General features: G+C 42.2%; 1 protein-coding gene across 1 annotated transcript in view; it reads left to right on the forward strand.

Annotated features, from left to right (window-relative positions):
* RSRC1 (arginine and serine rich coiled-coil 1) overlaps positions 1-24428 on the forward strand; it is a 305983-nt gene that overhangs the window by 133196 nt on the left and 148359 nt on the right. Inside the window, exon 6 of the mRNA XM_063442593.1 lies at positions 19241-19292. Coding sequence (XP_063298663.1) covers positions 19241-19292 — 52 coding nt within the window. The remainder of the gene's footprint in view (positions 1-19240; positions 19293-24428) is intronic.

Raw genomic sequence — 24428 nt, forward strand, 5'->3', positions numbered from 1 at the left:
GATTTCAAGCAAAGTCAGTAATATGATGAGTTTAGGTGATGGAATCTTTGCTTTATAGTTCTTTTAAAAACAAAAACAAAAAAAAATATATTTTTAAATGCATTCCCCCTGTATTATACCAGACCCCTAAAGCACTTCCGTTTGCTGAAGTGTTTATGTGAAGAGTGTGTCCTTGTTTTTCATTTTACAGAAAGTACAGATTTCAAAAGAAATTGGCACTTGCATGAATCAACCTTGCTACACCCCCCTGGCTGACAACCGGGAAACCAATCCTGTTACTTCCTGGTTTGCTTAGCTCAGTGGAGCTAAACTCGAGACATGGAATTGCCCAGAGCACCTGCCTTGCAAAGACTGGCAGCAAACAAGAGATTTGCAGCTTTTGGAAGCCGTTTTTAGTGTTTTCATTGGGGGTATGTTCAGGCCCGGACGGGCCATCGGGCATACCGGGCAAATGCCCGGTGGGCCGCCATGGCCGTGGGGCCGAGGCCGGCAGGGGAGATCACAGGATCTCCCCTGCCAGTCCCTGCAGGGCCAGCGCTACCCGAGCGCCGGCCCTGCTGTGTGCCTCCATGGGCCGGTGGGGAGATCAAAGATCTCCCTCACCGGCCCACAGGCACTGGTACAGGCGGCCGGTGCTGGGGTGTGAGGGAGGCAGGCAGGAGGAGAGAACACCGGCGGATCTCTAGCCAGCAGCTCCGCCGGGTCCTCTCGCGGGATTCTGAGCGTTGCCGCGGTTACCGCGGCAACGCTCAGATCTCGAGAGAGTGAACTCTAGCCTGCAGGGGCTAGAATTCACTCTCACCACTGGACCACCAGGGAAGGAAGCTGCAGAAAGGATCCCCCCTCCCAGGCATAATGTAAGAAGGGAGGGGGGATATTAAGCAACTGCCCCACCTCCACTAGGACCACCAGGGATCAGGCAGCACCCTCCATGGCACCAGGGCACCCCCCTCCCCCCATGGAAACCCGGCTTCCCACCCCCTCCCAGGCTAAAGGTAAGAAGGGGGGGGGGGGGAATATAAATATAACTGTTTATTTTTTTATTTTTTTTTTATTTTTTTTTTAATTCTTTATTTTGGTTGTGCAGGTGGTTACAGATTATTAACAGACGCCACAACAGCGTATTTCAAGGTTACAGTAGTTATGCAGTGGCGTGATAGTTTGCACATTTTTTATTATTATTGTATAATGTATATCTTGTTTAACGAAACAGTTACGATTGTCAAAATACGATTAAATAGCGTAAACTAAAACAAAATAAGTAATGCTTGTCGGTGAATACATCGGCATTTGTGTTAAGCGAACTGCTTTACATATGGGGCTTAATCTTCGCCAATGAGACCGTTTATTTGCTAGATCAGGAGTTGGTCACAGAGGGCAATTATCAAGCTGTTAGCGGTTTTAAATGACATTTGGCTGAGGTACTTAAATGTACCGCTGGGTTCAGAGGTTGGGAGGTGGAAACAAGCAGAATTAAGCCTGACTTAAGTGGCCACAGGCCGTTTTACGTAAATCAAACCCTCACAGGGGCTGGCAAATCACGTGGTATAAGTGGGAGCATGCTTGACTTCTTATGGAGCCTGTCAAATGCTATGTATAAATAGAATTGTACATGCCAAACATGTCTAGGCTTTACTGTGTTAAATAATACATACATATCTAGCTTAAGAGTTTGAGGTCCTTAGTTTGAGAGGTTCATTGATAACTGGTTTCACGGTTTAACTAACTGACCGCTGAGCCACAGCACCTCCCTGTCAGTCTGTATCAATCAGCCGATGCCCACGACTGGTAGGCCGCCGCTCCAGGGTGCCGAGGGTGCTCCTTTAAAAATGTGCGTGTGTTGCCAGACCCGGATTTCTCTGCAGCGCTGCATCGTCGTCAGGTCGTTTACTCTCCAGCTCGGGTCAGATCCCTGTCCCTGTGATGTGTGTTTCTTCCGCCAAGGTGAGTTGATAGCAGGGGGTCTGTGCTTGGTTTCTCTTTGGCATTTGTAAGGGCGGATGTCAGAGTCTGGTATACTTGTTACCGTTTCCCGCCGTCTGGAGCTCCGAGGATGACTCCGTCTGGAGGCTGTTCTGGGAGCTCGAGGTGGGCCTCTGCTCAGGTGGCGTCGGGTCGCCGGGCGGATCCACGCTACCACACTTCGCATCACCAGCTTGAAGTGTCGAGCCCTGGTATGGAGCGATTTCCAGAGGCTGGTACGAAGCTGGTCCAAGAATGCTTGGGTGTGCCTGGGTGGTTTGGTGGGGGTGTTTTGAGCCGCCTTCTCTCGTGGGCGCCTGGAGGCTTGTACGCTTGTGGGCTTGTACGCTTGTGGGCTTGTACGCTTGTGGGCTTGGTCGTTTGTTTGAGCCGCTGTGTGGGGGTAGTCGTCCCCAGCGAGGACCGGGATATCCCCCGCCGGTCCAGAGGGGGGGGGTAGCAGGGCATCATCCGAGTGAAACTTGTGAGCAGGACCTATGCCGGGAGATCGGCCGCTTCCCCCAGGCCTCAGGCTCCGCTCTAGTGTAGGCCGCATAGCCGGTTTAGGTGCTCCGTCCATTTGTCGGTGCGGGACAGATATCACTCTGCTCCTTGTGTGGTCTTGTTTCAGTTTTTGGGCACCTTGTGCTACTGGCATAGTGAGATTAACTAGGAGAATCGTTTTTGTGCTCGCTGGCTTGAGAGCTCTCATGAGGCACGTCTGGCCATCTTGGCTGTCAGGCCCCGCCCCGACATGTGTTGTTTATTTTTTATTATTAATAAAAAATATATATTTAATTTTAAATACAAAATACACTCACACTAACAGCCCCCTCACACACACACAGCACTCCCAGACACACACACACAGCACTCCCACACACACACACACAGCACTCCCAGACACACACACACAGCACTCCCACACACACACACAGCACTCCCAGACACACAAACACACACACACAGTACTCCTAGACACACACACACACAGCACTCCCAGACACACACACACAGCACTCCCAGACACACACACAGCACTCCCAGACACACACACACAGCACTCCCAGACACACACCCACAGCACTCCCAGACACACACCCACAGCACTCCCAGAAACACACAGCGCACCCCCAGACACACACGGCACCCCGACACACATCACACCCCCAGACACACGCAGCGCACCCCCAGACACACACACAGCACCCCAGACATACAAAATACACTCACACTAACAGCCCCCTCACACACACAGCACTCCCAGACACACACACACAGCACCCCAGACACACACAGCGCACCCCCAGACACACACAGCGCACCCCCAGACACATGCAGCGCGCCCCCAGACACACGCAGCGCAGCCCCCAGACACACGCAGCGCAGCCCCCAGACACACGCAGCGCAGCCCCCAGACACACGCAGCGCAGCCCCCAGACACACGCAGCGCAGCCCCCAGACACACGCAGCGCAGCCCCCAGACACACGCAGCGCAGCCCCCAGACACACGCAGCGCAGCCCCCAGACACACGCAGCGCAGCCCCCAGACACACGCAGCGCAGCCCCCAGACACACGCAGCGCAGCCCCCAGACACACGCAGCGCAGCCCCCAGACACACGCAGCGCAGCCCCCAGACACACGCAGCGCAGCCCCCAGACACACGCAGCGCAGCCCCCAGACACACGCAGCGCAGCCCCCAGACACACGCAGCGCAGCCCCCAGACACACGCAGCGCAGCCCCCAGACACACGCAGCGCAGCCCCCAGACACACGCAGCGCAGCCCCCAGACACACGCAGCGCAGCCCCCAGACACACGCAGCGCAGCCCCCAGACACACGCAGCGCAGCCCCCAGACACACGCAGCGCAGCCCCCAGACACACGCAGCGCAGCCCCCAGACACACGCAGCGCAGCCCCCAGACACACGCAGCGCAGCCCCCAGACACACATATATATATATATATATATATATATAATTTATATAAAAAAAATATATATATACACACAAACACACACTACAGCACCCCTCACACTGCACCACTAAACACATTACGCTCCAGATAAACGCTAGATCCCTTGCCCTATATGCACTCTTAATCCCACACACACACACACACACACACACACACACACACTCTCCCCTATACACACTCTCCCCTATACACACTCTCCCCTATACACACTCTTCCCTATACACACTCTGGGTCCTTTACACACTAGATCTCCTACACACACACTGCACCACCTACACACACACTACATTCCTTGTCAGCAAACACATACAACATTCTCTAAACACACCCTCTCTACAACCCCTACACACACTACGTCACCTATGCACACACTCGCTACATCCCCTATAACACTATGCCCCCTATACACACACACTCTCTACAGCCCCTAGCCACACATATTACACCACAAACACAAATGAAATTGACCTATTTACACAATACCACACCACACTCTACACACACGCAATCCCACAAGCAGGCTCCAAACACATGCACCATACACTTTCCTGGCCCTTTTGTCCTCTTTTATCCCACTTGTGGAGACACCAGAGACAATTTAAAAGCAAACACAGCGCAAGCATGTTATTAAATTTGCTTGCGCTGCGCAGAACAAATTCAGGGCCTTTTTCTAATGCCAGAGCTCTTCAGTGGGGCTCTGCGCATTGAACCAACATGCTCACTTTGAGAGGGGGCGTGCTTGTCATTAGTGATGACAAAACACACCCTCTCTGGCCCCGCCCTCTTCTTAGGGGGCCGCTCTGATTGAAAAATGCCCGGGCCTAATTTTTTTCTCAGTCCGGCCCTGGGTATGTTTATTAAACAGCAATTCTTTTATTTATTTTTAATTGTGTAGTGGAGTGTTCCTTTAACCTTCTACAATAGAAAGCTGACAATCTTCACCTCCTAGACACTCTTCCTGAAGCCATAAATCACTGCTTCTTGGACAAGCTCAGAAGCGCTATATGTATAGTAAGCATCAGTCACTTTAAATGGTACAAAGCTTGGGGATTTAGAGGAAATGTAAGGTTTTATTTTATTTTTAATAGGTTTTGCGTACTAACACACTTTTTAAAATAATGTGTAAATATAAATGATTCTCCTGTAGCCTGAATTGTCATTTTAAAACATTGCTTTTACTTAAAGGGACAGTCTAATCACCATAACCAACCCATGCTCATTGCATAGTATATACCAACAATAGGTATAAAAAGGTTAAAATTAAGTTAAAATGCTACAATCACCTAGTGTATGTCACCCAAACCACACAAAATACAGTGCATAAAAGTGAATAAAATGTTGGTGAGAGCACACTAAAAATGTATGGAATTACACACTCATGTAAATTACCATAAAATTGGATAAAACCTAAAATTACAAGGCGCTGAAAGTCTGAGCCCACTATAAACTGCTCAGCACCATGTAAGTGGGACCAGTTTGTATTAATCTGTTTTTATATTATTGTATACAGATTTCAACATCTGCTGAACAGGGATTTATGGGATAAGATCCGATACCAGAGACCAATAATAAAAAGCATGTGCAAGTGTTACTGCTTCAGGAAGTTTAAATCAGTTTTTTGCATATTTTCTATTGCATTGTCTATATCATATGTAAAAAAAAATTAGAGCCACTTTCAACCTGGAGTTTTCCTAAATATAATCACTATTGGCAGTCACAGTTCTTAGAAAGCAGTAACTATAATTGAAAGTACTCAATAAAAATAAAAAAAAAAGTTTTTTTTGCTAGTCAGAACCATGTCATTTCTACAATTTGAAATTGTATCCAACAATTCTAACACTTAGGGAAACTCCATCATCCCTTTTTAAGGAATGTTTTAAGCAGTTGAAACATGAATCGTGTAAAAACAGCACTTCTCGCTACCCCCCACATGCACACATAAAACAATACTCTGAAAACATACAAAGCTTTTACTGTCTAAGTTTAAAACCTGTCGGCCAGTGGCTACTATGAAATGCTAATTTTCTCTCTTAGAATATTCTTTCTTTCCTTTTGCCTGGAAAAAAGGAAACCACTAACAGGATTTGCTTGGGCGCAGATAAGTAGCTGTTGACTCAACCTCTCAAGAAGTTAAGGGCTGTTGATATATCAGCAACAAGTGGCTATTTATTTAAGGAAACCCCATGGGCGACAAGTCTCACTTTATCCTGTGAATTGCAAAGAAAACATGTCAAGGAGACTTGTGGCCTCCATCACATTGACACACGTAATTCTTGTGAGTGCATGTAGGTATGCATATGGATGTCATAAATGTTTGTGAAATATGGTCATGTTGCTGAGGATTAAAGGAGAGCCATTACTTCCTAGGTTGTTTTATACAATACAACAATGCATTTTTAATGTTAGGGTGTTCTACATTTTTAGGCTTATGGCTCACCATTAAAAGTTAGAGATACTACAGTCGCCAAAACAACTTTAGCTTAATGAAGCCGTGTTGGTGTATAGATCATGCTTCTGAAGCCTCACTGCTCAATTCTCTGCCATTTAGGAGTTAAATTACTTTTGTTTCTGTTTATGCATCCCTAGCCACACCTCCCCTGGCTGTGACTGACCCAACCTGCATGAAAACAAAATGGTTTCATTATCAATCAGATGTAACTTACTTTAAAAGTATTTATCTCCTGCTTTGTAAATTTAACTTTAATCCCCCTGGCGGTAATCTCGAGCGTGGCTCGGGGTTAATTTTCAGTACCAAAAGCAGTAACCCTGAGCCACGCTTGGGATTACACTGTAGTATCACTTACCTTGTCCCTACGAGCCCCTGGTGTCCTCCCACATTGTCCTCCGCCCGATGCCGGCATCCATCTTCTGGGTTCCCTTTCCCTGCGAGCGCCGCCTGGCAGAACCAGGCGGGTATTATTATTTAAAAAAAAATACATATACACACAATACATTGTAAAAACAATGTACCGCTTTAACATTAAAAAAACTACTGACATAATCAGACCGCCAGGGAGCTTAATTACATACAGAAGGCCCCTGCAGGGTCTAGCAAGCTACTAACAGAGCAGGATATAAAAAATTCTAAATTAAACAGAATTTTCAATAAAGGAAGTGCAGGCATTAGATGACTCTTTACAGGATTGTTTAGGTAGGTGGGACTATGGCTGCATAAACAAAGTGATTTAACTCCTAAATGGCAGGGAATTGAGCAGTGAGACTGCAGGGGTATGAGCTATACAATAAAAACTGCTTTATTAAGCTAAAGTTGTTTTGGTGATTATAGTGTACCTTTAAAGAAAAGCAGTTGTACTCACATTTCTTCTCATTCTGTGATGGACTTTTTGTGGCCTCCTTTACTTCTCCCCCAGCTGAGATCAGTGAGCTCGCCAACTCCATGCTTCCCCATAGGGAAGCATTTGGGGGCTGCTGCACATGCACAGCAATTGCCACGCTGTAACAATTACCTTCTAACAACAAAAAATGCATTAGCTCTGTGCATTTATATGGGTAGCCATCTATATGCAGAGGGTGAAGACTCAGAATGTTGGACCTTCAAAGACTGTGCATGTCTGACTGTTTGTTATTCACCCACCTTTTAAAATAATACATATGATAATGATATTGAGTATTTGCTTACACTTTTAATGAATATGCATATTCCTAGCGCCTATATTCATAATGAAAGCAGATTACATTTGATTTTTGAATCCAGTAGAAAAACAAACTGTGAATTTTCCTGTTTGAGATGATAAAGCAAAATTTAGTTAGTAAAAGGTTTACCGTACCTTAATGTAAATTCCATCAATTATATAAAAAAAAAAATTCTCCCCTCTACTTTTCATTTTTATTGCTTCCAGTTTGACATCATTATTTGCCCTGCGATAACTGATTTTACATCTCTATTCCAGAGATGAAGATAGGATTTAGATAAGAAAAAGTATGTACCGGTAGCAATACGTTACACAAAATGAGCCTTGTGCCATCATACCATTCTGCAGGCCTTTTGAAGGAAAGTTTAAAATGTTTTATACATACAAATATAAAAAATAATAGAATATTTTAGAGCGCCCTGTAACAGACGATTTTTCTTAAGGCTTACAGAGCCTGTAATATTTCAAAGGTTTCTCAAGGCCGATGGAAATGTTTTTTTAAGCATTATTTCACATCCTCTCTTTAACCTAGCATTTTCCTGAAATATAAAGCTGGAGGGGGTTTTGTAAAACATGATTTCGTATTGATGTTCCTGCAGGTATGCTGAGGAAAATGTTGAATTTACATGTAGACTCTCCATCCTCTAATGACTGCTAATTGCTCTAATACTGTAAGAGCTTTAGATCTGCTGCTGTTGTGGGATATAGCGCTGCAGATGAATATGATGCATCAACAGTTTTATTTAATTGATGGCATTTTGGTATGTTCCTGCACCTACTCAATGGAGTCTGGGTTATTGTCCTTGTAGTAGATGACTTAGATCATCGAGTCATGGTTCCTTCTCGAGGGAAAATTAACTTTGAAAAGTGAGTTTTTAAAATATCATCAAAGTATTCCTGTCATTAAGGTGGTTGTTATAGTTCTGTAAAATACTGGTGATATGAGAGAACACTATAAGTTTATACTTACGTCAAAGTGCTAGTTTTGAGGCCACCATTCTAGTCACCATAGCCGGATCCTTATCACTGCCTTTTCTCTGGAGATATTCCATTCTATTTACTCCAGAGATAGTTACATAGTTACATAGCTGAAAAGAGTCTTGCGTCCATCAAGTTCAGCCTTCCTCACATATGTATTTGCTGTTGATCCAAAAGAAGGCAAAAATCCAGTCTGAAGCGCTTCCAATTTTGCAACAAACTAGGAAAAAATTCCTTCTTGACCCCAAAATAGCAGTCAGATATCTCCTTGGATCAAGCAGCTATTACCCCACTAATTAGAAATTATATCCCTGTATGTTATGTTTTTGCAAGTATTTATCCAATTGCTGTTTATACATATGTATGGACTCTGATAAAACTACCTCTTCAGGCAGAAAATTCCATATCCTTATTGCTCTTACTGTAAAAAAAACCCTTTTCTTTGCCTTAGATTAAATCTCCTTTCTTCCAGCCTAAATTTGTGACCTCATGTCCTATGTATAGCCCTGTTTATGAATAGATGTCCAGATAATGGTTTGTACTGGCCCCGAATATATTTGTATAATGTTATCATAACCCCTCTGAGGTGCCGTTTTTCCAAACTAAAGAGATTTCCATTTTTTAACCATTTTCGTAACTAAAATGCTCAATTCCGTTGATCAATTTTGTAGCTAGTCTCTGCACTTTTTCTAGTGCTATGATATCCTTTTTTTAGAACAGGTGCCCAGAATTGCTCAGCATATTCAAGGTGTGGTCTTACCAGTGATTTATAAAGAGGCAAAATTATATTTTAATCCTGAGAATTTATGCCCCTATTTATACATGACAACACCTTACTGTCCTTAGCAACTGCAAATTGACATTGCATATTGTTGCCTACTTTGTTGTCTATAACAATTCCCAAATCCTTCTCATGTGTGGTTATTCCTAATTCACTACCATTTATGGTGTAAGTTGCTTTTGCATTCTTTCCTAAGAGCGAAAGGAAGGTGCAAATTGACTAGATCCTACAGCGGTAAGAATATAGTATTCCTTTGTGGATGCCACTTTGACAAAGCCTGCTCTAATACTCCAGCCCCCACTGTTATAATAAATGTGGAAGTTAGGATAGTGGTATGGCAACGAGGGCTGAGCATCCAATCTAGTAAGGTGACTAAAAGTGATGAATCAACAAGTCTGTTATTCTATATACACTGTGGCACATCGAATAGAGATAGAGGCTGAAAGGAAGGGGGAGACAATAGGTGCAAATTAGGGATTAAACTAGCTTCAGTGACTGAATAATCTGAATTTTATTAAAGACAGGAGGCGAATATTTGCCTTACCTTCTTTACTGAATCCTCCCAGAAGCAAAGAAACTTTTAAACAATTGAAAACAAAATCAACCAATCAGAAGACATTCATACAGTAATATGTGGCTATGAGACTCCTCCCAACTCCTCTTTCTTGATGCAGCCGAAACTTGAAGTCCACTGTGTAAACCAGAAAATAGTCCACTAAACACAAGGCGTAGTCAACCATGTAAACGAGACATAAAGAGTCCAATGAAGAGGATGCCGTGAAGGACTAGAAGAAACTTCACACTAGAGCAAAAAGAAAATTTGTGAAAGTGATGTAGATTAATTTAGAAATAAACAAATATGTTTAAATGTCTATCTGTTCCTGTCCAAATCTGAGATGATTAAATTGCGTATACGCAGAAGTAAGTTCACACTGACACATGCAGTTCAGGTTAAAAATAACTTCAGAAAATTTAATGGCATCTGGTTAAAAAACGGGTATGCAGACCCTTTTAAAGGCAAAATGACATCATCATTGAATATCAGATAATAACAAATAAACATCATTAATTGGATTAAATGTTAAGTGACTATGTCAGTGTCCACCCATCAATATTATTAATTGGATCAAGAACTAAGTGGTTAACTAGGTGTCCTCCCACCGGGAGGTGGTATTGTTCTGGACACGGGTGTGGACAGATGGCTCAAGCGCCATCTCTCCCAGCATGAGGCTTACTCGGTGGGAAGGGGGGCTTGAGCGTCATTTTGGGCAGTTAGTGATGTCAGACTCGTGGTCAGGTGCAGGGTTCTTTTATGAATAGAACATTTCATTAGGCCGGCGTTCTCATGGCCTTGGTTATACTTTGTTGCATGTTACAGGAGATTCAATAATTCCGGAGTCAGCTATGTCTTTATAGAAAATACAGTCTCTATTCATTACACTAAATGTTGCTGGGAAATTCTGTCATGTAATGTAGTTTAAAATGGAGGATCTGTCAGGTAATGTGGGTTAAAATGGAGTTAGTGCAAAAATTCAACACAGGTTCAATACAGGTTTTTAATAATTCTACATCAGAAGTATGGTGTGATTGGTAGACTGCCAGTCATGCAGAAACAAACACTAGTGTGACAAGTCATGTCAATAATTATGCAATATACATATATTATGAAAACTAGAGTAATCTAAACATTTTACAATAAAACCATGATCAAAAGATACACGAGGCAAGTAAAATGCATGTAAGACCATACTTGAGTATCCACAAGTGAACAAAATAAAAGGGTGGAACATTGAAAGATTTAAAGAAGCCAACGGGTGGGAAAATATTCGCCTCCTGTTTTTAATAAAATTTAGATTACTCAGTCACTGAAGCTAGAATAATCCCTAATTTTATGGCAAGACAACAGGCTAGAGTTCACCTTCGGAGAGGTCTGAGCAGGTAGCCCCCCAACCCAGGAGGCTGGCGTCTGGCTCCAGGATAAAATTGGTTTGCTACCCGAATATAGATTTCCCGTTCCAAGCTTCCATGTTGTGGAGCCACCAATCTAACTCTAGGCGGACCTCGTCGGTCAGAAAATTGGTTGGTCGTATGACCTAAATCTGTGAAAATAATGTCTTGAGACGTTGTATTGCCCTGTAGTGTAGAGGGCCTGGGAAAATTGACTGAATGGAGACTGAAAGTAGTCAAATGATTAGCGCTAAATCGTAAACATAACCTTGTTGAGGGGACAGCAGCTTCTGAAAAACCCTTTTGATGGATTATATCTTTGAAGACGGGAGTTGAAGAAATGAAAGGACGGAGTAGATCTGAAGACCCAGGAAAAGAATAGTCTGAGATGGGATCAAAGAAGATTTCTTGAAATTTATTACAAATCCGAGGTTCTGAAGTAATTTGGTAATTTCTGTATGTTTTTGAAGGGTGAATGGATCTTGAACCAATGATTAGGATATCGTCTAGATAGATGATCGATCTGATACCCTGGGACTGAATAAGAGCCATAACTGGTTTCAACAATGTAAAGGAACTCCCTGTACACCTGGCTGGGTACCTCCACCAAGGAACGCTTCCTAGCTTGAACCTTAGCACTCTTGCCCTCAGTCGGTGTGGCTTGACTGGGGGGGTCCTGGAGCCGAATGGGGAATTAGCTCAAGACACCCCTAGACACTGGACGACACTCAGTCCTGGGAGCTCTAGTCCTTACAAGGACTTCCCCGTTGAATCCCCTGCAAGCTGGAACAGCAGACACAGGAGTTAATCTTCTTTCCCTCCAATAACAGGACGACACACAGTTTTGGAGTGTAAGCTGGAATAGGTTTTAATGGTGCCACACTTGCCTTTTATGCAAGTCCCTAAGCAAGGGTGACACCTACATGGACCTTGTTGGGGACAGGGACACAAACTTCCAAATCAATAACAACACATTTACAATTGTAAGGCACTCCCACACAAAGCAAACAATCCCTCCCCTCTGCTTGGGAGCTAATGGAGTTAATTATTGTGTCAACTCAATTATCTTCATCTTTTGGCATGACAAGGCCCCTCCAAGAACTTGTGGCAAACTCACTTGAAAAGGGGAGTTTGTCACAATCAACTTGGTGAAACAGCAAGGGGTGGAAGAGAGACCAAAAAGGAGGTAAGTGAGTTGCTAGAGATCTTGTTGCCAGGGGAATTGTAGAGAGGGGCGGTGGGAGAATGCCACCGGAACTGTTTAAGTTAAATCTGCTCTTAAATCAAAGCATGTGTATGCCTTCCATTTTAAGTTTTCCATTTTGATTTAAGTTTATTAAATTGATGATAGGGCGAAATTCTTTGGATTTCTTCTTGACTGAGAAACCTGGGTGTGAATGGAGAATGTTTGATCGTACCCTTGTCTCTGAGATTGCAGAGTTCTGAGTGTAAAATGGCTATGTCTGAGACATCCTTAGAGGGGGAGGAGGAAACTCTTGTAATGGGTATGAGATGAAATCTGTGTGAAACCTTGAAACAGTTTGAAGGATCCTGAGTGAGGAGAGACCACTGTGGGGAAAAAATGGGCTAAACTGCTTCCAATAGGTATTAGAAAATAAGGTAGGTTGCCTGCAGCAGTGCGACCCCTGAGTGAAGCAGACCCATGTCCTCTGATTGATCCTCTGTCTGTACATTTGTCTGTGATAGGGGAGGGTATCACCTGAGTTTCAAGGTTCAGTGGGATGACGTCTATAACTTCTGTAGGCAGTCCTGCCGGTATCTCTGCTTCTATGCCAGAAAAAGAATGAGAGCAGAATACTCTGTTGCAGGGATCAGGGCCCTCTTTAATACAGATTAGACCCTGCACAAGCATTTGCTTGGGCCCCTGTACCCTGCCCAACCCCCAGCTCCCTGGCATGCTGTTGCGGCCTTCACCCCATCCTACTGATGGAACTAATGTAGAGAGGGCTGTGGTGTAAGAATTTTTTTTGGGTCTCCCATATAGCGCAAGAGTGGAGAAAAGATAGATACCCATCTGTCATACAACTTCTGCGATGCTAACCAGCTGGGGATCTACCATTTGGCCCTTCTTGTAGGGTTGTACTTGTGAGCAGTGTTTGTGAATTTGAATGTAAGCATGTTTTTGTATAGAGTATGTATGTGCATGTAAGGGTGTATTTGTATGTAATGTTACCATTGGAATGCAGCAGTGTACTTGTGTGTAGTGTTTGCGTTTGAATGCAGGGGTCAGTGTGTGTGTGTTTGTATGTAGTGTTGGATTTTAAATGCAGTTGTGCTTTTGTGTATTGAGTTGGTGTTTGTATATAATTTTAGTGTTTTAATAAAGGGGTGTGTTTGTATGTAACATTTGTAATTGCATCCAGGGGTGTGTTTGGATGTAGTGTCTTTTAAATGCAGATGTACATTTGTGTGTAGTATTGGTGAGTGAAGGGTGTGCTTGTATACAATTTTGTAGTTTGTATTCAGGGGGGTGTTTGCATGTAATGAATGTGTTTGCAGTGGTGTGTTTGATTGCCTGTATGTATGCACATACATACTAACACACACACATACATACACACACGCAGGTACACATACACAGGTATGCATTCATACAGATACACATACACAGATGTACATATACAGAAACACAGACACATATAGCCAGATACACACACACACACACACACAGCTACGTATACACACACACATACAGCCAGATGCATGCACACACACACACACACATCCAAATACACACACTGACATACACACAGTCAGATACACACACCCATAGCCAGATACACACACACACAGCCAGATACATACATTAATATATATAGAGCCAGATACACACACACACACATAGCCAGATAAACACACACATATAGCCAGATGCACTGACTCAGACCCAGGTACACACACATATATCAATTTACATCATATTTTAGCCACCCTCTTTTCTCTTTACTTTTTGGGTACAGAAAGGTTGGCTTCCCTGGGGTCCAGTGTGAGCTGGATGGCCAAGGCTGATGGGAGTCTGACTTCCCAGTCCCTTTCCTCCTCCTGTGTATGCCCCCTCCACCTCCCCAGTGGCATTCTGTTACTTGTTATATCACCTCACTTTCTCCCAGCAGGCAACATGAAAGTGGCCCAGGCCGGTGCACTCTTAAAGGGCTGAGGGCCCCTGATTACATCAGGTGCTGCAGTCCACAGGGTTTGGATGCCGGCAGAGGTCCTGCTGGTACTTTGGGTGCCCCAGGAGTAACTGGACCCAGGGCAGCTTTATTGAGAGAGGCGAAAACAGAAACCTGTCTTTTGAGGTCTCTCATGAATTGATCACCAAACAGTAGGCCATTAGCCTCTGGACCGAGTTCTTTAGAACTTAAATTTGCCAATTTTGCGTCAATCTTTTGTAAGACGGTTTTGCATAGTTCAGCTGAAATGGCTACATTAGAATTGCCAAGTAAACAAAAGGCCCTCTGTGTCCATTCTCTTACCAAATGTGGATCCAAGATACCGTCTGTTAGCGCTTCATCAGCAAGTATAAAGATTTGTATAATGGGGCCAGCGATGTCAAGCAGATTGTCGTGAACTGCTTTTAGACCCTGTTCAAGGTTTTTACGGGGTCTTTACCCGACTTGCTTAGGTGATCAGGAGAGGATAAAATTCAGGTGTGAGTGCCACCTTTAGGTATTGTGACGTGGACATTCTGCTCTCAGCTTATTCCAAATCTCCTTTTCAAGCAGTTTGTGGAGCCACATTTTCATCAGAATTGGGCTATATGGTCGGCTGGGACCCACTCAGCCGAGCGGGGATGTTAAATGATCCTGGGATCAAATAAGGGTTGGCCACTAGCATCTAGTAAGGTAGACTAATCCTGGGTCTTGGATGGATTAATTGTGTTAGAGGCTTGGTAAACCAGAGGCTGATTAACAAAAGTCTCCTTGACATAAGGAGCATTAGCGTGTAGCACATCAGTGGGGATTTGTCATCAGAATACCCTGCGCAGTACTCATCCACGACTTGTAGCTCATAGTGGGATGTGGAACCCTCTAGGGGATCAAGTATCTGTTGGCTCGAGGAGGTGTGTGACAACCTCGTATATTTAGTATGGTGCCTTGCCTTTACCAATTGAGGCACTGTTGCCCTTCCAGGGATGTTTGTGCGGAGCCCCTTCATGGTCAGATCCATTATGTGAATCCTCTGTCAAATATGAAAGGGGGTCACCCAATGTTAAAAGTGGGTCACCCAAGTAAAGCATATGGGGGTTACCCAAAGATGCAGCAGTATATGGGGGTCACCCATTTTATAAATAATATATCTTTTTTTACATATATTCTCCCGACCTATGAACTATCACTCTCTAAGGCAACTATGCTTTCAATTCAGCAACTCTGGCCTTAAATTAGAAATTCACTTTGAATTCTCACTTTAGTAAATAACTCTGTATACAGCAAAGCTAAAAAAAAAAAGACTTATTGTTTCTCAGAAATAACTTAAAACAGAACATAAATAACTACATAAGATCTATATATATATATATATATATATATATACACACATACACACACACATAAACCTATAAACAAAGACGCAGTGGGTAGCTAAACAGTGGAGAAAATTACCACTATAGCAAACAGGGGTCACCTGTTACAATAAACCCTTTAGACAGATTAATGTCTGGATTTATTTATAAGAAGACAAAAAAATAATTCCACTTTAAATAGATAAATAGGTAGAAACTATTTAAAATGTATTTTAAAAGATGTGATTATGGAAGAGTAGTACAAAAAATATATTTCACAAGAAAAACTTACCTTGGAACTTGGTGACTTGATAAAAATAAACTGCAAAAAAACCCGCAATGGCTGCCAGCTCTGAAGGAGGGTGGCGGCCACCCTCGTCACAGGAAAAAGGCGGGTAAATGGCCAGATAGGCTGCGCAATACTCGCAGCAGTGAGGCCCGACTAGTAGAGCGTCGGGAAGATAAGAAAAAAAAAAAAAACGCGATTAGATCATTAGGTCCGCAAAAAACCCTAAACTGAAAGGGAGGGGAATAATTAGAGCAGAGGGTAACAGGAGAAAATTACTTAAGAGCCAGTGGAAGTGAAAGAAAAAACCCTGTGGGCAGACAAGAGGTCGGCCCTAAGGGGAGAATCTATATAATTAAGTAAAAATAAAGATGTAATAATAATTAAGACCAAAAAAAAACAATTAACACAATGGTATGGTAAAAAGCTGAGGTAAATATACAGCATTAAGGCCAATGTAATTAGAATTGACTCACCTGGGAGGCAAGCAGCAAAGAAAGAGGGGTTGGGAGGAGTCTCATAGCCACATATTACTGTATGGATGTCTTCTGATTGGTTGATTTTGTTTTCAATTGTTTAACTTTTTCTTTGCTGCTGGGAGGATTCAGTAAAGAAAGTAAAGCAAATATGAAGCCTCCTGTCTTGCCATAAAATTAACTAGATCCTGTATCAGTGAGAATCTAGTGTGCCTTCATGGGCACCCCTTAAATAAAGCCTGCTCTAACACTGAAACCCGCGTTGTTATTAACGGTTAGCGATATGGTCATACGGACTGAGCATCCAGTCACAGGATGCCTATATGCAGGATAAGAGTTCCGTTTAAGTTGGATCATGGTGGTGGATCAGGCTAGGCGTCCTCAGCCCCTGACGCGCGTTTTTCGCCAGAGTTGCTCATCAGAGGTGACTTTTAGTCATCTTACTGGATTGGATGCTCATCCCTCGTTGCCATACCACTATCCTAACTTCCACATTTGTTATAACAGTGGGGGCTGGAGTGTTAGAGCAGGCTTTGTGAAAGTGGCATCCACAAAGGAATGCTAGATTCTTACTGCTGTAGGATCTAGTCAATTCACCTTCCTTTCCCTCTTAACCCGAATCTCTAGTTCATGGATCACTTTGTTCACATAATAGCATACTCTTTGGCTTATTCACAGTTCTTAGAGATTCACTGTTGCCTTACCAAAAAGTATCTATAATTGGATACCAGTAGGACTGCACATCCTGCTCTATTTTATTGTATACTATTTATCTGTATTTATAATTATTATTATTCTCCTTTATTGTAAATAATATTAAAAGTTAAGTTTTATTGTATCACAATTACTTTCTTCAATAGAGATAAGGAGACACCCACTGGTAGATTTTGTTTTTCTTTTTTTCTTTAGTATTCTTTTCATTATAATTCTATATATTACACCATGTACAGTTTATCTTTTTAGGTATCTTATACCCCCTCCACTATTTAAGGTTGTGTTCTTTTATTTATATATATATCATTTTTTAAAAAAAAATTTTTCACGTTATAAGGTGTCATTTTGTTGTTCCGTTCTGAAATCCTACACTTTGTATGTTCTGTTTATGTATTTTGGTATTTATGGGTACACCTTTTAGTAGGTTTTCTATTTCTTGCATATAGTGGTTATATTTTATATTGAGTTCTCATTTGCTTGTGAGAGACTGGGTCTAAAATGCAACTTTTTCCCCCTATTCTTCTGAGCTTGCAAGCTACATTGAGCTTGCATTGTGAGTCAGGATAGGCGTCACAACTGGAACGTTCGGCTTTAAAGTTGTCCAGGTGCCTGGAGTGTTCCATTAAATCATGGTCACATTTTCTGATTAAAAAGATATGTGTTATATTATAGGGTCTAGGAACGTATGATTCTCTTGCTTCCCAAGTGGGGAGCAATATATGGTTAGCAATACAAGCACAGTCAGTGACTTTATGAAGTTTTTTTTCTTAAATATAATCAGAATGGCTTTTTGATTTGTGATGTCATAAGGTGCCATCATGAGAACATAAATTTTAAAAAGATCCTGTTAAAATGTTCAAAACGGCAGTGATAAAATCTCCACCTGGGTTTCTGCAGTGGGAGCATCATAGACTAAATTATCTTTATATTTCTACCCAAACACAAGATCAACTTTATCACTGATTCAGTTATGAAAATATGCTAGCAAATTGTTCAATACTAATGCAGATTCACAGAGGTATTTTTGTATTGTGTATTAGATTCAAGATATTCTATAAAATGTAATTTTCGTTTTACACCCATATTACTTTAAATATAAGATCGCATACTATCTTGTAACATTTTAATTCACAAATTAAGTTTTTTTTGTTTTTTTATATATATATATATATATATATTATTATTATTATTATTATTATTATTATTTATTTATTTATTTATTTTTACATATTTTCACCCGACCTAAGAACTATCACTCTCTTAGACAACTATGCTTCCAATTAAGCAACTCTGGCCTTAAATTTGAAATTCACTTTGAATTCTCAATTTAGTAAATAACTCTGTATACAGCAAAGCTAAAAAAAAAACTGAGATAACTTAACAGAACATAAATAACTACATAAAACATCTTTATCTAGATTGCGACTTTGAACTTTATCATGCAATATATTGTCTTTGTGTCTATGTTGGCTCAGTAATAAATTGGAAATGGAATATAATACAACTAAATAAACATAATTAATTAGAAGAATTTTATAATACAAAAAAAATAAATAAATCTCAACAGATCTGGTTTAGTAATTTCATTGAATATGGAATGGTAACTCCTATTTTTTCTGCTTGTGATCAGAACTTTAACATGCTTTCCCCCTAATACTAAGATAGGCGTACAGCAATTTCCATTGCATTGAAGTAGATGTATCCTAACAATTAAATGGGAAAATGAAGAACCTATCTCGGGGGGTGTGAAACAGAGGGGGTTGGAGAATGATAAATATATGTATTCAAATAATGGATATTGCATAACAATTGGGAGGGCTTTGCTGCTTTATGGATGTTTTTGGTCTTTCTCCGAGCTGTATTCCTTGTGTGTCATAAAGCCCATGCCTTTGATTAGTCCTATAATGTATGGTAAATATGCTTTCTGTCTTTTGTTTTTAGCCTCCTGCTGAACAGGCCAAAGCAAGGCTACAGATGGTTCTTCAAGCTGCTGGTAAGTGATAGAAGATAAAGGTTTTACTTGTGTGAAACTGAAATAATTACCCACTAGGAACTCCTCCCTATAACACCTCTCATTATAAAGCTGTATTATGCACTGTCAATGCTAAAAAAAACAACCAACAACTCTATTTGTGTCATTATTTTTAAAGAGGAAAGGGACGGATTAAAAGGGAATGATATCAAAACAGACGCAGAAAAACATATATTTGCATTATTTTTGCCACAGCAAAAGGGAGATGTTTGTAAATGTAAAATGGGGAATCGTGTAGAAGCTGTGGATTCCTGCTCTCTAGGGAAAGGAATCTACATTTTTACATGAGAGATACAAAGTTAACAATTTGTCTAAGGTCACCTGGCTATGGGAGCAGGAGTATGTCAAATCGGAAGACAGTTGATACCATTCATTATTTTCACAATCAGGAGGAACTCTGACCTGGAGCGTGATGGTGAAATCAACCCAGCAGTTTTGTTAGCAGGTTATGAATTATAACTTGGAATGTTCAAATGTGCAACACTGTAATGGGACCACAATGCACCAGACTTTGTGTTTTGGTTTTTAGTCCTTGTGCCCAAGCCTTTTTTATATTACAGAATATAATCTAGCTCTATAAAAATAATTAGTATGATGAGTTTATATCAGTGATGGCTAACCTAGGCACAGCTGATTTCTAGAAACTCCTGAGCAGTTTATAAAATTCTGAATTATGAATAAGCAGCCTTAAAAGTGGATATGTGACAAAAATAAAAATAAACTTAAACTAATCTGCTTCTATATAGCTACCTGTGTCAGAATCTCTCTATTTCCGGAGTGCTTTAGTTTTCATAAAATGCATAAAGAAAATTGATTCCTTATGTATAGCAGTCAAGACTTGACAATGGGTGGAGCATAAAGCAAGGTTCTGTTGGTTACCAATAAAATTGACCCATAATCTTTCAGTAAAATTAATCCCACAGAAAGGCAAATAACAGACATTATGGGCAGAGGACAATAAAATGTTGGCGCCCAGGAAATGAGATTAAGCACAAGATAATAAATATAAGATAACTGTCAAGGGGAGAGTATATTGATTAAGATACTGGGTCATAAGCAAAGGAAAACCAAAATTAATACATTTTTTCTGCTTTAAGGGAAATGGGCTTCACTAACCTATAGACTGACAGAGTAAAGCAGGAAATGGAGTCCGTGAATCTTGGTTGGCTGAGAATCCCAGAAAATACAGTTAATTAACATCTAGGCTTGCTCTGCAGTGCCTTGGAGCTATCTATGACACAGGCTGTGGTTAAGGTTAACATGGCCGTTTAGATGAATCTGGGCATTACTATTATGTAGAATTGTTTTTCTTACTCAAAGACAATAGTTACTTACTGTTTGTAGCATTATGTATATAGTTTTGTTAAAGGGATCCTATTGTGCCAGGAAAACAAACCCATTTCCCTGGCACTATAGGGTTAATAGCCCCCTCCCCCCCCTCCCGCTGGACTGAAGGGGTTAAAACACCTTCAGCCACTTACCTTAATCCAGCACCGGGCTCCCTGCCTAATGTGCATGCACGGCCAGAGGCGCGCACACATTCAAACCCGCCCATAGGAAAGCATTACTCAATGCTTTCCTATGGGGATCTTATTTCAGTGCGATTTACTCACTGAGAATCGCGGAAGCGGCCTCTAGTGGCTGTCAGGGAGACAGCCACTAGAGGCTGTAATAACCCTGCAATGTAAACATAGCAGTTTCTCTGAAACTACTATGTTTTCAGCTGCAGGGTTAAAATTAGGGGGACCTGGCACCCAGACCACCTCATTGAGCTGAAGTGGTCTGGGTGCCTATAGAGGTCCTTTAAGTGCTATACAATATATTTAGAAATAACACAATAAATAGATAGTGAACTGCTTGGTAAATGTAGAGAATCATTATCAATCTAAAGTTTTAATGATTTAGTTCTCTGTAGTCAGTTTATATGAATACCATTCTAGAAAAAGTTTTTTTATTTTTTGGGAGTGTGACATTAAGTAATTATCATTATGATTTATCAAGAGTTTATGGTGAAATAAACAGTATGAATATTATGTATGTTTCTAAAATAAGCCCTATATAGGTAACAGAGCAACTACAGCTTAACCCCTTAAGGACCAAACTTCTGGAATAAAAGGGAATCATGACATGTCACACATGTCATGTGTCCTTAAGGGGTTAATGTTGTTCTGAGACAAATAGTCTGTCCCTGCTTGCTAAGCAGTGCAAACACTGCCTTTTCTGAGAAAAGGAAGTGTTTACATTTCTGCGTAATGCCACCTCTAGTGATACCTACTAAAGGGACTTTATGGAAGAGGACCTGCAAAGATTGAAGGACCTTCATTCAGCATCTCTGCGGTTTGCATTGAGACACTGAAAGCTCCCTGTATCGATTCATTGATTCAATGTTTCTCTTTTGGGAACATTCAGTGACTCTATGCAGAGCATGAAGATGCTGTATGTAGCTTCTGCAATCTTTGCAGGACCCTGCCCAGGAAGTCCATGTATGAATTAACTCTAGATACATGTGGAGATGCTTATTGGTCACAGTGTGGTGATTGCCTGGCATGCATCCTATCCTTCCCATCGGTAAGCATTGGATTGGCCAAGTTCATCAGTAATAATGATCTGCGAAGGCCATGGAGAGAACAGCACTCCGGGGGATATAAGATAAGTTAAATGCTTTTTAAAATGGGTACAGGGGAGCCCAGTAATCCAAATAGTTATAACACCCTAGCATCTAGTGTTAGGAATACTTGTTTATTGTTCATTGCATTCACCTTGGCAACCGTGGAACCATATCTGTTTCCATGTGACCACAGAATTTTCACCTCTCACTTGACTTTTTTTTTTTATTCTTTATTTTATTTGTGCATAGCATGAACTATCTTGTTTGCCCTGCCACGATAGCAGGTGCAATCAGTTATGGAAAACACATTTTAACAATTACATGGCATTGAAAAACATTGCACAATTTTTATATAAGTCCGTATAGGAGAAATGTTAAAGGTTAGTCTTTCTTATATGATTAAACAGTGTGATGAAGCTTGTCACATATTATATGTAGTGTGTAATAGTAAGTAGTATGCTAGCGCCCTCAGTAACTCAATGGGAGCGGTATTATCAGGTATGTTGTGGATCACACCTGAGAGAGGAGAGTGGACCCTATGGCAGAGGGCAACACCCCATCAGGCTGTAGTATGTCACTGATCAGGCTGCTTTACCGCAATTCACAGTAGCAAGGTGCTAATTGATTGGCCTAGAACATTAAAACAGTGTGAGATTAATTATATGGTAACAACAGGTCAGCATACATTGACCGTCGGAAGGGTCGTGTTGCAGCTCAGGAATACATTTGTGAATTGTAGTAAACGTGCTAGGCTAAGTGTGTACTTATCAAAGTTGCTTGTGTTACAGGCATTTTTAGGAGTAGTAATGGTAGTATTAGTAGGATGAGGATATACTTGCTAGGCTGCAAACAGGTGAAGTACAGTTAACCATGACAGCAAGTTCACTTAGTAGTCCCGTGGAGGGCGTCAGTTGACTAGGTCTTTGCCCCATGGCACGGGACCACACCCCCCCTCCCCGTAGCGGCCCACAACCTGTTTCTGCAGGTGGTTTTCGTGGGTCCATGACTCCAAGAGTTTACTGTGGGTGGCTATTAGCAGGGTCTGACTTTGTTACAATATTTACAACCCTGTTACGTATAGGGGTTAACCGCTTCAGTCAACTTACTTATGGTTAAAGGACCACTCTAGGCACCCAGACCACTTCAGCTTAATGAAGTGGTCTGGGTGCCAGGTCCCTCTAGGATTAACCCTTTTTATTATAAACATAGCAGTTTCAGAGAAACTGCTATGTTTATAATAGGGTTAATCCAGCCTCTAAATCCTCTAGTGGCTGTCTCATTGACAGCCGCTAGAAGCGCTTGCGTGATTCTCACTGTGAAAATCACAGTGAGAGCACGCAAGCGTCCATAGGAAAACATTGATAATGCTTTCCTATGAGACCGGCTGAATGCGCGCGCAGCACTTGCCGCGTGTGTGCATTCAGCCGAATGGCAGGAGAGGAGGAGGATCGGAGGCAAAGAGCTCCCCGCCCGGCGCTGAAGAAAGGTAAGTTTTAACCCCTTTCCTCTCCCTAGAGCCCGGCGGGAGGGGGTCCCTGAGGGTGGGGGCACCCTCAGGGCACTATAGTGCCAGGAAAATGAGTATGTTTTCCTGGCACTATAGTGGTCCTTTAAATAGTAGAGGCAGGGGTGGGGTGGCTATGGGTCGTCGCTGGTCGAGTCATGTAGCACATATAAACATGAGCATGACAAAGTAAACTAGGCAATCTCATGACTGAGCAAAAATATGAGCATTGGGTCATCGTTGGTCGAGTCACATAGCTTATACCAACATGTGCATGACAGGTGAAACTAGGCAATCGGATGGCTCAGCGTAAATATGAGCAGTGAGTCGTCGCTGGTCGAGTCATATAGCACATATAAACATGAACATGACAAATTAAACTAGGCAATCTCATGACTGAGCAAAAATATGAGCATTGGGTCATCGTTGGTCGAGTCACATAGCTTATACCAACATGTGCATGACAAATTAAACTAGGCAATTATATGGCTTTGCAAGAATATGTGTATTGAGAGCAACCAGACGCCTGTTTCGGAGCCTTCTGGGGTATCGGCTGCAGCCACTCCCTCTCCTGGCACTGGGGATGGGGGGCATACAGATGGAGGTCATCCAGTCTAGGTGCCGTGTGTACCAGTACCTTGGTGTGCTGGGGCTCGAGATTCGAGGTCAAGCTTCCATTGTAACTATAGTATAACCAAAAAAATGCTTCGGGAGACATTATGCAACGGAAGCAATATGGAGAGTTAAGTTCAGTTGAGACTGTCCACCCTTCAGGTAGTTGCAAGTACATAGGAGTCCGGCGTGGATGTTTGTGGGACAAAATCGGGGGTCCCTGCTGGGTTTCACAGGTGACGCCGTTTGGGGGTGCCATTGGGGACCTGTTGGGTCAGCGATTCTGCCGGGAGGCCCAGTTTCGGCAGGTGTGCGACGCTCTCGTGCAGCTCCTGAACACTGTAGGTCGTGTCTCTGTGTGAGATAGTCAGGG

The sequence above is a fragment of the Pelobates fuscus genome, chromosome 2 (assembly GCF_036172605.1).
Source record: "Pelobates fuscus isolate aPelFus1 chromosome 2, aPelFus1.pri, whole genome shotgun sequence".
In the NCBI taxonomy this organism is placed as follows: Eukaryota; Metazoa; Chordata; class Amphibia; order Anura; family Pelobatidae; genus Pelobates; species Pelobates fuscus.